Raw genomic sequence first — 16,627 nt, forward strand, 5'->3', positions numbered from 1 at the left:
TTCCTTTTGATAATGAGAAAGAATTTGTTGTTGTTGTAGCTGGTCGGTCTTTCCTGCTTCTTTTATAAATGGAATGATTGACTTGTCAAAAAAAAAAAAAAAACTAGCTGCTCTTAGTTTTCTTCATAGAGAAAATATTTTTATTTCCCAGTACTGATTAAGTTCTCTTTAATCCCCGTAGCATTGCTTGGTCACAGTCTCGTATATCGGGATAAGCATTTAAAAGAAAAAAAAAAAAAAAAAAAAGACAAGATGGCAAAAGTCCAGCTTTATTTTCTACCCACTTGCACCATTCTTGCATCACCATCATGCACTGATTCGCATATCTGCACATAGAGTGAAGAAATGTTATCTAATTATGACCAAAATTGAAGAACAGAAATTAGAAGGAAAAAGATTACTTACTATCAGTTACCACAATTAAGAGGCGGAAGATTGCATAGAGAAGGGAGTTGAGAAGCAATCCTGAGAGTGCTGCAGAGGCAGTCATGCTGCATAGATTGGATAGCACCACAGCAGTCAGAACCAGGATTGGTCTCAGTGGCACCAGGCACCACATAAGGTGCGCAGACATTGAGCTTGGTGAGATCATTTGAGCAGCTCTGTGCCGTAGCCATCTGGGTCTGCACTGCGGCTACAGCAAGCAACAGAAGTAGTGCTGCAGCTTGCGAACTTAGAAAAACCAGCGACTTGAGAACTGCCATGACTAATGTTATCTTTTCTAAATCTTGGTTATTTTTCTTTCTCAATTATGTGTCTTATTCATTGAGATTTTGGACTATTTATAGTTCGATTTTGATGCTGAGAGTAATCCATTGCGTGAGTTACCTATCTAAGTTTTAAGCACAAGACAATTTTGTTGTATTCAAGATAGTTGAAGGATTACATTTCTCGTGGGCGCATCACTACGCAGTACAATTTTGATGATACCAGAAAATTGGTGTGAAATTTTGGAAAACATTTCTTGCCAGAGCAGATGGATAGATAACCAGAAAATTGGAGTGAAAATTTGGAAAACATAACTACAGAGTCATGTTTTAGCTTTGTTAAATAATTACGCATTACAAATAATAAAAATATAACTCGGGTTGCCTAAGAATTTATCAAAGAAATCGAAGCATAATATACCATTACTGTTAAAAAATTGAGAATGAAAGTAATTGGGGATGAAATTTGAGTTTTAACATCTAACACTGATTGCAGGTTGTTGATTGGCTCATATACAACTGTCAATGTTTGCCTATAAATTGAGCTTAATTGGTTTCCTTAGACACATAAACGAATCAATAAATGAAAATAGCTTTAAGAAGTTGGTGATCCAGTTGCATCGGAGGCAGGCGCTGTCCAATGCACCTTCACTGCAAACAGAAGCTTTTCCCTATTGAGAGGCCCATCTTCATGATCAACAATTTGACTATCCCAATTCAATCCATCCGTTATCTTTTTGATCTTAACCAATATATCCACATCATCCCGGAAGATTACACTTCCGTCAGGTCTCAAAATTCTATCCATCTCTAGCAGAATGTCCTCCAACTCACATCTGTTGCATGAATACAGGGCACCACACTTAAGATGACTTTAACTCAAATTTCTAGTAAATTGGAAAATTAAAATATTATGCTAACAAAAGAATACCTGTCCTTATAGAGACTAAACACAGAAACAGCATGAATGAAGTCGTATGTTCTTGGATAAGTAGACATGGCTTCACACCTGCAAGAAAATTAATGATTATATGTATGACCCAAGCTTTCAAAGAGTAGTTGATATTGATAATTTACAGGAAAAAGAAAAAAAGGTAGCAAAGCTTAAGCATACCAACTCTGATATGTTCCGATCAGTCCCCTTTCATAAATAACTCCTAGTGTGTTGATTTCAGCCTGAACGGGAACCACATTCATTACCCATACTGGATCGTCAATGAGAGCAGCGGCAAATCCCCCCAAGTGTGCGTTCATATCCAAAATGTTGCGGTACCTCCCACGTTGTCCTAATTGATTGTTCACTGTTTTGTAATAAGACAACCTCCTCTTCCATACTTGTGAATCTTGTTCGAAAATTTCAGCTGTAATTCCATTTACAGTTCCCTTCCTAATCCTAGGTGGGATTGCATTTAGTCTTTCAGGCCATTTTGCCAGTTCACCACCAGCAGTTTCTTGATCATTGGAAACTTCAGGCAAATGAGTCAAACAAGTCTCCAAATTTGTGTACCTAAAAATAGTAAAAATTAATTAAACTTGATTAACGTATAGACAAAATATTTGAAAAACAAGTTGGATTGAAAAGCAACAAACCAGGCTTTGTCAGGATCCTGAGAAGGGCAAAAAGGTGGATTTCGGTTAAACTTGCGAATAACTTTACAGTTTAAATGATTAATGGGCTTTTGCCAAATGGCAATATCATCTTTCTCCACCAACTTTTTCCAGCATAGGCTCCTAGCAACACTCTCGATACGAGTCTGTTCATCATTCAAATCCTCTTTTGTTCTTTGCCAGCCTTGCCAATATTTCCTCCAACGAATTGGAGGGCCAGAGAGAATCCAGTACCCGCCAGGCCTTAAAATTCGATCAACTTCAATAAAAAAAACCCCGTCTACCCAATGAAAAGCAGAAAACAAGTAAATTCCAAGTTGAATTAAGCATATCTGTAATAATGAAATTAAATTAAGGTGATGGCCTAATGGGAATACCATATTTATCCCAAGGAATGAGGCAGCGAGAGCAATGAGCCATGTCGAAGGCTCTAGATGGGTAGGGAAGCCTCTTGGAAGCAAGAACTCCTAACATGGCAGGAATGCCTCGCTCCAAGGCAAATTGCACTTGTGCTTCATGGGTGTCCCTTGGTGCGAACGACATTGTTAGGATGTTCCGAGACAGAAGATATGCTCCCCAACTGGCAACCTACATTGTCGAAATGTATTTTAGCGTATATAAATATCAAATTTCCCAAATTAGATTGGGATAAACTAAACTAGTACCAAATTTTTTGGGTCAAAAACTATAAATGTACCACACTTACTAATGTGTTATTTGTGCTAATACTACTATATTTAGTTTTTTCTTAGTAGCACTTTGAATGTAAAAGTGGTGATATTATGAAAGGAAAAACTGCTGATGAACCTTCATTAATTCATAACTAGTTAATAAATCATGATATAAACTTCGTTATGGATTATGAATGCATGGTATGTACACTATGATAACTAGATGTGACAGTTCCATTTTTATATTTGAATCCTCTGTGTGTATATATATAATATAATATATATGAGGAAAAATCCACTTATATTAATATAAATATTATACATTTTTTTATTATTGAATCTAAATGATGTGAATAACATATAAACTGTTTAATATAAAAAGATACAAAATATAATATAATTAATATGAATTTAATTTTAATCTAAGAAAAACTGTGTAACACTTACACTACCTCAAGTGGATTCTTACGATATCTATATATTACAACAACATATAAACGCATTTCAATCCAAAGTTGGGTTAACCGACATTATCACAACTAATTAAAAAAATACACAAACAAGTGATCAAGTCGAACAATAATTGTACAAAAAAAAAAATGAATTCAAGGAATTGGTGGTTGGTTTGTTTCTCAAAACAGTCAAACACTAGAATTTAGAAGAAAACGTTTAGAAGTCCACTTGCAATTTAGTAATCACTATATGTATATATTTAATGTAACGTAGCCCAATGAATTGATACTGCTATCGCTCGTTTTCTACAAATTCTGATATCGTTTCCTTTAATTAACCTCACACCAATCAAATGAAAGGTTATTGGAAAAAGAAATGAAAGTAAATACTAATAAAACGGGAAATCCGCTAAAAGGTTTTGAAGGTTCCCAAGCAAGAGACGTTTTTTACTTTTGACCGAACATGTTCACCGAAAACAGAATCAAACGAACTAATTGACTGTAATACAATTTGAAGAAAAAAACTGAAGAAGAAGAAGAAGAGTAGAAGACTTACGCCACAGCCAGTATCAATTGCAGTACGTATAGACCCATCTTTGAGATTTATAAGCTTTCCAATATCGTCTATATATGCATCAGCACCATGGGGAAACATGGTTCCTCCTCCCGGGAACCTGAAACGATTACCTTCATATCTAATCCAATTTTGCACTGCTTTCTCGACTGTCAATTCCTTGTGTGGCACGTTTGCGAACCAAGCTAAGTCCCTGCTCCTCGGCCACGGAAAAGGGTTCTTATAACCATACGGAGCCGGCACACGACATTTCAGCAGCTCTTGTTTCTCCGGGCAATGCCTCTCCCTGTATATCAACCTGTCCCTCTTAAACTTCAATGATCTTCTCTGGTCCTCGCATGGGGTGTATTCACTGTACTTAATGCTGCATGAAGGATAGGTTTTGACGTCTGGAAGAAGCGACTCATCATCAGAGTCCGCCACGTGGTGGGTTGAGAAATCTAAGGTTTCTGATGTTGTCATGGTGGTGGTGTTTTCGTTTGGGATGCATGGGACTGATATAATCTTGGTCGTAGAGACGGCGGGTGCTGTGGTGGTGATGGTGGGGAAACCGCCATGTTGCCAAAGGCCAAAGAGGTAACAGAGGGAGCAGAGGCAGAAAATAAGAGCTAAGTAGAAAAGCCTGCCAGTTTTGGAGGAAACTGAGGTTGTCGTAGTGGCTTTGAGGGGTTTGGAGGTGGCATAGTATAGTGAATCAAAACCAGCCATGTTGATTACGAGTAGAGAATGGCTGTTTCTTCTCTTTTGTTTGATTTTACTTCTCTATATATTTACGGTATAGATTTGGAGAGAAGGCGAAACAGGTTTTGGATCTAGTGAGTCATGTGGGCGAAGGGTACAATTTGGGAAATCAATACTAGTATTTAATTATGTATAGTGCAAAGGTAGCGTATATGGTTTTGGGAATTGGGAAGTGATTTAATTGAAAGGAGAGAGGCAAAAGTTGAGTGTTTAAAAATGGAACTGAGAGTGAGATTACAGTTTGCAGCTTAGCTGGCTGATGGAAACAAAAATTGCAACGAGACAGTGAGATTTAAAGATATTAATAAATGATCTTAATACGGTATTGCCAAAAGAAAAGAAATTTACTACTACCAAGTAAGCAAGTTGCCAGTTAAATCCTGTCTGGTAAGAACCTGGTCCAGTTGATACAAACCTAGATTAGAAATTTTAATTAATTGGCAAAATCTACATAGAGGACATGAGGATGTACTGTCTGAGGTAATTTGGTCAACTCTTGAACATGCCATGATGCAAATAGTTTATGCCCCAGAACCCCTGTACAGCTTCCACTTCTGCTTCTCAAAATTTCTTTTATAAATATTTATATTCGATTATTCAATTAGACTGATGGAGATCTATGGGTTTTATCATTTCTATTTTGAAGCAAAAACAGGATGAATATTGGTTATTCCAATTATAATACCACTTTTTGGATGAGAAACTCCTTTTTTTTTTTGTTCATTTCTGTCAGTTGAAAATAAGTTGTAATTGTGCAATTAACTTTTTTCCCCAAGCAATATTAATTCAAATTTCATACTTACTAAAACATAAAAAGCCAAATTTACTTGAAACCTTAGAAAATTTTAATTATAAAATCCTAATAAAAATAAATAAATACATATGCTTTAATCATATATAGTTATTATAGATACGCCTACTTGTTTTAGGTGAAACTGGAGCATTGGCTTAAGCAACGAATTATGAGATAGCCCCACCATGGGCCACCGAATTCAAAGCTTATAATATTGCGCATGAATAAAGTTTATTTTTCTCATTTTCTATAATAGAAAGAGGAATGTTTAGGGAAGTTGGTATTCAAGAGAAAGAACAACTGACCGTCAACGCAACGATTTTAATTATATAAGGGATTTATATTCAATGTGTTGACATTGTTCATGAGAAACACTTCAAAAGAAATATTATATATTAATGTTTATGAAAAACTCTTCATAGTTTCGATTTAATTAGGAGCATGTTCCACATTTAATATACATAATGATGTTTATTTTTTTCTCAACCTTTTGTACGAGTACGGAAATACACGGTTTTGATATATTTTTTTAATTGAAATTTTAAAGTATAATTAATTACTAATATTACTTTAGTTTATAAATTATTTAATAATAACAAATTAGAAAGCAGGGATAGATTCAAGTCAAAATATTATAGATAAGTATTTTCATTACTTTAGAATTCATATTAAATTATATGACTGATCAGATATTAATCCTCTTTAATATTATATTAGAGCTTATAATAATTTGTTTCCTTAATATATAATATTAGAATATAAAATAAAAATGATAGTTTAGTTTCTTACCAAAGTTTCACCTTCTTTATTCACAAAAAATAAAAAGTTTCAAATTCTTTGGCAAATATTTTTCAAGTTGGTGTGAATGGATTGAAACCAGTTTTACTATTTTGCTCGATAACTCCTACTTTTGTTGGAAATAAAATGCAAACTACTACGTATTCAACAAATTTAATTACACTGGCTGTTTGACGAAATTCAGCAATTTGAGAGTTTGCAATCAACATAATATTATACTCTTAAAAATTAGTATATAGAGAACCTTATTAATCATAAAGAACCATGCTTAATAACAATAAGATAGTATAATTGAAATTTTAATTAAGAATGTATTGTAAATAAATTTAATTGAAATTTTAAATTAATAAAATTTAATTTAGGAATGAAACAGATTAAAATTACAAATAATATAGTAACAAACCACCCCCCCCCCCCCCCTCAACCCCCAAAAAAGTGAATGAAGGTTTCTTACAGGCTGCAATAAAGTATCATGTATAGCTACGTTTGTCAAAGCAACGTATATATGTTAATGACGAATAAATTTGAGAAAAGAATGTTCACATTCAAGTGAGACATGACATGCACAGGTCTTAACCAATTAATGAACCCCAAGCCATAAGAGCATTAACAAAATGCACAGGGAAAAAGCAATGGAAACTAACTTTTTTTTTTTTTGCATAATTAACCCCGGCCCATTGGGAGAGTATACGTACCAGAGGGCAGAAGACAAGCCAAGGAACGAGAAGTTGAATCACTGGCAACAAAAAACTGAGTAGAAAAACTGCCACTCAACCAAGAAAATACGAAGCCGCCATTAGCATTCTGCCTTGAACCCTATTTTCCCAATACTAACAAGGTTTTTAATATGATATAAGAGTCAGGTTGAAAAAATTCAATACAATTAGAATTCTATCTTGTGATAGCAATTCAATGTACTTGGAACTCTTTTTTAACTTTACAACATAAATATAATAATAATAATAATAATAATAAAATTAACTTAAATTGATATTATATAATATTATATATTATAAGTTATATGGATTATACATAGTCTATACATAAACTACGCTGACGATATATCTATCACAACAGATTAAAAGAGGATGTTTACTGTAGCAAATTATTGTAATGTTGGGGATTGAGAGGCTGACAAGTAATTTTTTTTTCTAATAATTGTGTATTAAATTTTTAATTTTAATGATTAGAATTTAAATACTGACGGTCTTAATTATAAAAAAAATTGTAATTATTATTATTTTTGAGTGAGTGAGAAGGGTAAGTTTTGAGTTATTAGATACTTTCATGATTTTAATTTATGCTTTATTTATTTATTTTTTTCAGATGACAGATTTCTTTTTTGGACTGAAAAGGTTATACAAATAAATTATTCCAAATTCCAAATTTATGATAATGAGATTCTTGATATCTTTTTTGGCCAAGCTTTTACAGAGAAATGGTTTTCAAAAATATTTTTAAAAAGAAATTAGTTCATTTTCTTTAAGCCATATTGCTGTACGAGTAGATTAGATTAGTTTAGCGGGGAAGGTCCTAGCGTAAGAGCCATAATATTTCTAATTTCCGAGAACCATAGATAGTGAGGAAGAGAGATGAATTAATAATAATGGCAGGAAGCATATAGGAGAAAAGAGGAAGATGAGAATAATTGCAGTTTGCTTTCGCAACTTCTGCAGCTCAAACTCAAGGATGTGGGCAACGTTAACCCTCCTTTTAGACTCGATACCAGATGTGGTCTCAGCTTTGGAAAGAACTCATTAGATGTGTTTCCCTCTTTTGTTACTCAAATCTATCAAGTACCCTATAAATTAAACTCTTCGTTTTTGTTTTCAAGTCAGAACCCACACCCAAATTAATATTAATTCTTCATTTTTTTTTTTCATTGCAACTTTGGTTATGATAAATCATAATTCTTTTAAAAATATAAATATTCTATTTTGTTCGGGGTTTTTTTATAATAAAAAATGAGTTTTCGACTGTGAATTAGGCTCGACTGTGAAACTTCGGACCCAATAAAAAAATTTTAATTTTATTTTTAATTTGATTTATTATTATTATTGTTATTTTGATTTTAGAAAGTAAAAAAAAAAAAAAAAGTCAAAAAAATTCAAAGATTAAAAAAAATCAAAAGAACCAAAAAACGAAAAAAAATCTTCCTCCATAATCCTGGATTCAATGACCAATACTTATGGAAAGTTTTAGGGTTTAAATCGTGCAAAATCAAACAACAAAAAATGAGATAAAATCCTAGATTGTATTTTTTCAAATTAAAAAGATTCTATCTCTATAAAATAGAGTGATTACACACACAAAAGGGGAAATCAATGGGATTGAAGAGAAAAAGGGTTTGGAGGAATTCGTTTTCTGGGTTAAGTTCTGGGGATTATCAGGATTCTAGAAAAAAAGGGAGTTTTTTGCATTTTGATTTTTGGGAAATAGTCAACCAATGCATAAAAAAGGTTCTGGGTTTATATGAGTTTGGAAAAAAAAAATTTTTTTGGGTCTTTTGAATCTTTGTTTAGATTTTGAGTTATTATAAAATTATATAGTTGGAATTTTTTTTTGGGAATTTCTGTGTTGTGGAATTTAATATTTGGTTTCAGGTTTAGGTTGATTTTGGAATTTGTTTAAGCTTCAAGGGTTATTGGATCAAAGTTAAATTTTTGGATTTGATTGGAATTAAAAAAAAAAAATGGGTTTTTTTTGGGTTCTTCATGAATTTTTCGATGAACATTTGAAATTTTCGATGATTCATGATGGTTGGAAACAGTGGTTTCTGGGTTTACTTGATATTCTAGTCGCCGTTTGAAGATTTCGACGTTGAAATCTAGATTTGTGGCTGGAATTTGGTGTTGTTGAATTTCCCAGCAAGGTTTCTAAAGAGAGGCCAAAGAAATTTTAATTAAAGAGAGAAAGGGAAGTCTTTTATGAGAAAAGCATAGGGGTTTTTAGGATTTTACACCCACAAAAAAAAACATCGTTTTGGGCAGAGGGGTTGACCCATCCCAACTTGGTTGACTTGCGTACTGCCCACGTATAGAACCCAACCCGATCCATAGGTATTCCCTTTTCTTTTTTCATTTATTTTTCTATTTTTCTATTTTGATTTTTATATTATATATATATTTTAATGTTTATTATTTTAAAAGGTTAATTGTGTTGATATGATGAAAAAGTTTATTTTTGTATGGTGTTTTTATTAATTTATTTTTAGTTTTTATTTTGGTATAAATTTAATATATTTGCATGATATTTTATATTAATTGTTTGATAACTTGTATATTATATTATTGCATGATAACTTGTATTTATTGTATGATATATGTTATATTATTATTGCATGATAATTTTTGTATGATGTTTTCTATTTCATTTCATTTTATTTTATTTTATTTGTAAAATAAAAAATGGTTTCAAAAAAGATTTTTCAATCATACCAAGCTATTGGAAGACTTAATGAATTTTTTTTAAAAAATATTTTTTAAAATTTTTTTTAACAAATTGGAGGATAATTGTCAATAAAAAGTCTTATCAACATATTGGAAAACATTTTTTACTGTAAACCTGATTTATAGATATTTATTTTTGAAAACAAAATTAAATGAATTTGACGACGAAACCTCTTTAAAATAGGACATTAGTCTCCATGAATACTCATAAGGTGAGAGAATTATCTTAAATTGCTACCAAATTATTTGAGTAATTTTAAGATTAATTTTAATATTAAATATTTTGATAAATCATTATCATATTGTATAGATCTATGGATCTATCGCTAGATATGCCTTTTAGGAGTTGCCACAAATCTTTTTTGTTTAAGTGTGATTAGCCATCTAATCGAATCTATTCCATTTAAAGAGGAGTCTTAAGATTGACTTAAGTATCTTTAAATAGTAGATTTTAATCCATGAAACTAAATTTTAGGTTCGAGAGTACAGTTACATGTGAGAAAGATTATAGCACCCTCGCAGCATCTATCCAAATGATGGTATCGATTTGATTTCAAAATATTCAAGCCTTAAATATGTTTATATTTTACCAAATTATTTACTATTGAAAATTAATCCTAAAATTACCCAAATATTTTGGTAGTAATTTAAGATAATTCTCTCATTTTAAAAGTATTCATGGAGACTAGTGTTATACCCTAAAAAGTCTCAGTCATTGGATTTATTAATGTATTTTATTCAAAAAAATCAATAACACCCTCTAATAGTTTGGTAGGATTTATTTTGAGCCAAATCTCCTAATAATTTAGTGAGTTTCCATTTGAAAGATATTTATAAAATTTTATTTTTATTTTTTTAAAAAAATTCATTAAGTCACAATAGTTTGATACTACTTAATTTAAGAAGTAAATCTTTTAATAGTTTGGTAGAAAAAATTATTTTTTATTATTTTTTAAAAATTTATTTATGACATTTCTCAATAGTTTGGTGGATTCTATAAAATTTAAATCCATGAAAATTCTCTAATAGTTTGATAAGATTCATAAATTTATTTGGAAAAGTTTTTTTTATTATTTATTCTTTTTATTGTTGTTTTTTTTTTTAGAAAAAATATTTTTATAAAATATTTAACAAATAATAATTTATTCAATAAAAATAAATAAATAATGAAAACTAGTAAAATAAAAATAAAAATGTAAAAAAAAAACTCAAAATATAAAATAAATAAAAATGAAATCAAAAAATAAAATTACAATAAAAAAAAAAACCTACGATCGAGTCGGGTTTAACGATGGATGGCGTGTGGATCATGTTCGAGTTACGCACGGATCTGGACTTGTTGAAACAATGTCATTTTTTAGCTTTATAAAAACCAAGCCATTCGTTTTTGTCTCGAAAACCCTCTGCTCTCTTTCTCGAACCTTGATTTTCTCTACCTTCTCTTTAGAAAATCCTAAGAATATCCATCGATTTCTAAAAAAACCCACCAATTTCTAGAAAACTAATAAAAAACTAGTTGAAAAATAAAATGCATGATACATGGTGATTTTCAATATTGTCCACAGTTAATAATATAAGGCAATTTACATTGAAAATTTTTCTTCTTTACCAAAAATTTTAACTTTTATATATTTATATAAGATAAAATGTAAGATTTAGAATATTTTATTAAAAATAAAAGGTCAGTCAATTGAAAATTTTTTAAAAAATAAATATAATTAATGCATTAAAATATTTTAAAATTTTTATGAAATCAAATAATTCATATCAATTTAAAGAGAAATAAATATGAATAAATATATTTAATAAAGAACATGTGGTGATAAAGATTGTCCACATGTCAATAATATAAGCCATCCACATTGAACATTTTTATTTTTTGCCAATAGTTTTGGCTTTTATTTATTTATATAAGATATAATTTAAGAGTTGAATATTATAACTAAAAAAGGAGAACATAAAATTATTACGATGGCAGTTAAAGTTTTATTACCTTTAAATGAATTTCATTGAGAGTGATTTAAGATAAATAATAATAAAAAATTAATTTAATTAATTTAATTTTTAAAAATAATCCAAATAAAATATAATATAATATGCATAATAATTTTTAAGATCATTCACATATCAATAATATGGGCCATCCACATTGAAAATTTTTCTTTTTTACTAAAGATTTTAAATTTTATATATTTATATAAAATTAATGATATTGAATGAAATTGAACGTAAAAATAATTAGAGATTACAAAAAATAAAGATGATATATATTGTTTTGAATTTAAATTGATTGAAAAAATTAAATTCAAAGTAATACTTACAAACTTCAACAAAAATATTGAGACTTAAAATTAATAATTACCAAAAGATAATTAAGGTGATAATTGATGTTTATTTGATTAAATGTTTGAATTTAAATTAATTATTATACATTAAAATGAGTATATGTGTCAAACATATAAGATAGTTCACATGTCAATAAATTAGACAATTCACATTTTCTTTGTTTTTTTTTAATTTTGATTTTTATATATTTATATAAAAATTTTTTAAAAAAATAATATTATAAATAAAATATTTAAGGACATTCTAATTAATTTCTCCTTCCCCGAAAAAATAATATTACTCCAACTTATATAAATTTTGCCAAGAAATGAAAAATTTTATAAAAAAGGGGGGCCGCATAAGATTATTTTGAAGAAACCAAGGGTAATAAATGATATTTCGACAAACATGAGGGGTATTTTTATTAAGTTTAGCGGGTTTAGGTCAGCTTGTCTATAAATAATAGTAAGGTAAATTCTACAACATAAACCTCTCTTACCATATTTGGTTAGGGCTTTTTTTGAGAAGGAAGCAGAGGAGGGAAGTAAAGCTTCGCGCAATAACCCGTCAGAGTCTACACTCGTCAAAGTTTCTTTAGGCATATCTACAATGGCGGACGACGACTATAATGACATGGATATGGGGTTATCTCTCTCTCTATTCATTTGGCATATTTTATTTTATTTTTTATGTATTCGATTCGATAATTTGATTATGTTTTCCAGTTTCTGATGAAATTCGGATAAAGGAAATCCGAGAAGTTGGTTTTTTAGTTTTTGTTTTTAAATTGTTTGGAACTGAGAAATCAATAAGTTTTTTTCTCTTAAATTTTCTTGTTGGGAATGGGAAATTTTCTTTTATGAACCCTAAGTGTTTCTCTTATCCCTGTTTTGCTTTTTTCTTTACTATTAAAATTACTACATTGTATGTGTTTTTTTTTTTTTTTTTTTTGCTCAAGAACTTAACTCTGGGTTGTTGACATTGTTCCTACAGATATGAGGATGAGCCAACAGAGCCTGAGATTGAAGTGAGAATCCATTTTGTTAACATTGTTTGCTAAAAGAAATCCTTAATTTTTTGTTATAATGAATTGTTCTGATGGTGGACAGGAAGGAGCTGAGGAGGATTTGGAAAACAATAACAATGATGACATTCCTGTAGAACCTATTGAAACCGAGGAAAAAGAAGACCAGGATAGGAAAGACAAAACTACTCGCAAAACATCAAAGTACATGACCAAATATGAGCGCGCTAGAATCTTGGGTACCCGCGCCCTGCAAATCAGGTTAAATTAATAAACTTCAGATTCTTTTCTATTTTTAGAGGAGGCTGGGGGATAGGGTTTAGCAGTTCCAGTTCTATTATATGCTTAACAATTTTTATTTTCCTGAGCAGTATGAATGCTCCAGTTATGGTTGAGTTGGAGGGTGAGACTGACCCACTTGAGGTAAGATTATGTTAATGACTACAATCTCTTTTTTCCACTGCCTCTTTGATATATTCTGCTGTCTAGAAAATTGATAAAGCTGTAGTGTAGCTTGATATTAATGCCAGCTGAATGCTTATACAAGGCAGCCACTTTGCTTAGCTATCGGACAATACGTGTTTTGCATATCAATATGCAGAAAATTAATGTTGAGTTCCCTATTTCATTATGTTCTTTTTTTGCTGTAAAGAAGTTTTTAGGTTGTATGTTTGATCTATGATTTCTAGAGGATTGGGACTAAAAGGAAAGAGCGAGGGATGATGATGGATGATGAAATACTATTTCTCCAACATAGTTTTGGAGGGTGTAAATTTGTTCTGGAATTGTCTATTGTTATATTAGCTGATAAGTGGTCCACAAGGCACCTTCCTGCCTTTCAGAAGTTAGTATGCGATGTACACATGATACTGCCAACAACATTCAAATTGGTTTCTTATTTCTTATTTACTACTATAGTATTGTATAGATGCAGTATGTAGTATGTTTAACCCTTCTTACTGAATTTGATTAGCAAACATCCAACATCGTAATTCCTCAACCAGATAAAGAACAATGAGGCCCAGGTTTTATCCCCTTTTGAATCTTGTTCATGTTGAAAATATGATTGGTTCAATTTCATTCTGGCGTTTTTCCTCAGTTTTCCCTTTTTGTTCTTTGTTGTAGCAGTTTCTTTGCTTCTCACAAAGTTTTAATTTGTCTTCTTTACTTAGTCTGCAAGCTTTCTTTCTAATATCCCATTCTTAGCCTTGACAATTTTAAACTCAAGCAAGTTGTTTATGGTCACATTTCTGTAATTCATACTGATCTATGTTACATGATTAGTGAGCACACTTAATTTCATTCATCCTACAGACTAATATTGTATTGCTTTTTCTTTGCTATAATCCTCATTTTTTTGAATTTATATTAGATTGCCATGAAGGAGCTTCGAGAGCGGAAAATACCCTTCACCATTCGACGCTACTTGCCTGATGGAAGGTGAGACTTTGTTAAAAAAAATTCTCTTCTAATTTTCTCTGCAGGAACAATGGACCTTCAGGCCTTAGCTGATAGTTTTGCGTTGTGCTTTAAGGGAAGAACGAAAAAGAAGGAAAACAAAGGGGTGGGGGTGGTTCTGGTGATTGTGACCATGTGCTTATTTACTTGCATTCTTTTTAGCATTTCTGATATTTGGTAAAACATTTCAGCTATGAAGATTGGGGAGTTGATGAGTTGATTGTGGAAGACTCATGGAAGAGACAAGTGGGAGGCGATTGATTAACAATCATTTGTTGATGGAGGAATATGAATGTGTTTTTACTTCTAGATTAGGTGTGTGATTGTGGTATGTAAGAGTTGTAACTCTTAGATTTGGCCTGTAAATGTAAAAAGTCCATTTGCATGATGCCTTTCAAACTCCACTAGTAGACTCCTATAAAACCTGTTCTGCATTTGACTTCAAAAAACATGAATGTGGCTTTTAGTGGCCATCGAGTAGGATACAGCCTTTTGAAATTTGTTGGAGATGAGTTGTTTGGGATACAACAATGATCTTGTTCTTTTGTAGTAAGACCTGCTCTTGCAGGACTCAACTATTTGGCTCGTCCTGTATCATCCCGGTGACGAGGTAGACATAAGGTCACTATAGGTATCAGGTACCGTCTTGTTTTTCTTATATAATATTTTCACTACAAACGATATTCATTTTATTAATAGCTTGTGGATGGTTTTTCAAATGTTTGCTTGCTCCGTAGAAGACCATTGTTTCGCAATCGATTTGTATGTAGAAGTTTGCTAAAAAAATTTCAGCAATGCTATCCTCCATCTCTGGTAATTTTCCAATTGGAAAATTTATATTACTACAATTTTTTCAATTCATGAGTTAATATCCATGCTTACAATAAAAAGTAGGTTCGTAGCATTAAAAATTTTTATATTGCCCGCATGGATGCATTAAATTTCTTTGTGCATATTTTTTAAGCATGGTTAAAGTTTTATTCTGTCATTTCTTTTATTTAAATTATTTCAGATAATCATATTCTTGAAACAATTATTTATTTTTTACAAGAATCATTAAAGAGTATATTAAAATAAATATTATTATTTAACTAACACATGTGATATGTAATAAATTATTAATTTTTTAAAATAAGAATACATAATATACTTTTAATTGAAAGGTACATATGTTGACATGGAATAGTCGTTTTATAGAATTTTGTATTATTTTTAGTCTTATTGATTCCTTAGATATAATTTAGCACATACATTTAAAAACAAAAGAAAAAAAAACTCGAAATTAATAGTTGTGATGACGCATGATAATCCTTTTAATTACATCTTCAGAATATTATGCTTTTCAATTTATTTATATGAAAATAATGCAACTTGCCCTATCAAGTTTTTCCAAAATATTTCTCTTCTATGACATGACGTATTATTATTGGATAGACGACATGTGGAATTTATTAATTCATAGATAAGTCAATTAATTAATAAATGATCTATTATGATTAAACTAATAGATTATTGGTACATCATGGGACAAAAGTGTATGAACAAAAAATGTATAAGGAATAATATTTTCCAAACACTATGTACTTGATTCAGAATTTTGGATCCTTGAAATTATCATGAGGATATAATCAGTTTATTGGCTAAATATACATGGTACTTCCATCTTTTGTGAGAAAAGAAACATGATATAATAATTTAAGTTATGAACTTGAAAGAGGAATTAGGGAAAAATCTTAAAAGAGGACGGGAATACATTATTTTAAAATTTAAATACTAGGATATTAATGAATCCGTGGAAAGATCTGATATGATTTATTGGAGAGATTTACCAATTTCACCGTTTAAGTCGAGGGTATCTACTACCATGAATGAGTTATTTTGTGATGAATCATCCTCCATTGTTTTTAAACATGCACATTGAATTTTTTTCCACGCCACTGGCCAAATAAAAATGCGAGGCCCTCGTATATATCTCTGAGGCCGATACGAAGAAAAAAAACTAACTACCCTGATGCTGGTGAGTTATT

The 16,627-nt window shown here is 30.6% G+C and overlaps 2 protein-coding genes and 1 pseudogene across 2 annotated transcripts; 1 reads left to right on the forward strand and 2 right to left on the reverse strand.

Annotated features, from left to right (window-relative positions):
• Positions 1 to 407: 407 nt before the first annotated feature.
• On the reverse strand, positions 408 to 902 carry LOC111316535 (protein MEN-8 pseudogene; annotated as a pseudogene).
• Positions 903 to 1,151: 249 nt separating this feature from the next.
• LOC111316542 (putative methyltransferase PMT15) lies at positions 1,152 to 4,862 on the reverse strand. The gene is made up of 6 exons (XM_022918516.2): positions 3,995 to 4,862; positions 2,693 to 2,903; positions 2,298 to 2,595; positions 1,822 to 2,214; positions 1,639 to 1,716; positions 1,152 to 1,543 (listed from the first exon to the last, which is right to left on the reverse strand). Exons 1-6 carry the CDS (start codon positions 4,718 to 4,720, stop codon positions 1,303 to 1,305), a joined length of 1,947 nt encoding a protein of 648 aa, XP_022774251.1. The 5' UTR covers positions 4,721 to 4,862; the 3' UTR covers positions 1,152 to 1,302.
• A 7,737-nt stretch (positions 4,863 to 12,599) lies between these two features.
• On the forward strand, positions 12,600 to 15,319 carry LOC111316550 (DNA-directed RNA polymerases II and V subunit 6B-like). Its single transcript, XM_022918530.2, has 6 exons — positions 12,600 to 12,762; positions 13,112 to 13,145; positions 13,228 to 13,403; positions 13,514 to 13,565; positions 14,515 to 14,582; positions 14,792 to 15,319. Exons 1-6 carry the CDS (start codon positions 12,728 to 12,730, stop codon positions 14,859 to 14,861), a joined length of 435 nt encoding a protein of 144 aa, XP_022774265.2. The 5' UTR covers positions 12,600 to 12,727; the 3' UTR covers positions 14,862 to 15,319.
• Positions 15,320 to 16,627: the final 1,308 nt, after the last annotated feature.

The sequence above is a fragment of the Durio zibethinus genome, chromosome 9 (assembly GCF_047325235.1).
Source record: "Durio zibethinus cultivar Kanyao isolate XHJ-2024 chromosome 9, ASM4732523v1, whole genome shotgun sequence".
Lineage (NCBI taxonomy): Eukaryota > Viridiplantae > Streptophyta > Magnoliopsida > Malvales > Malvaceae > Durio > Durio zibethinus.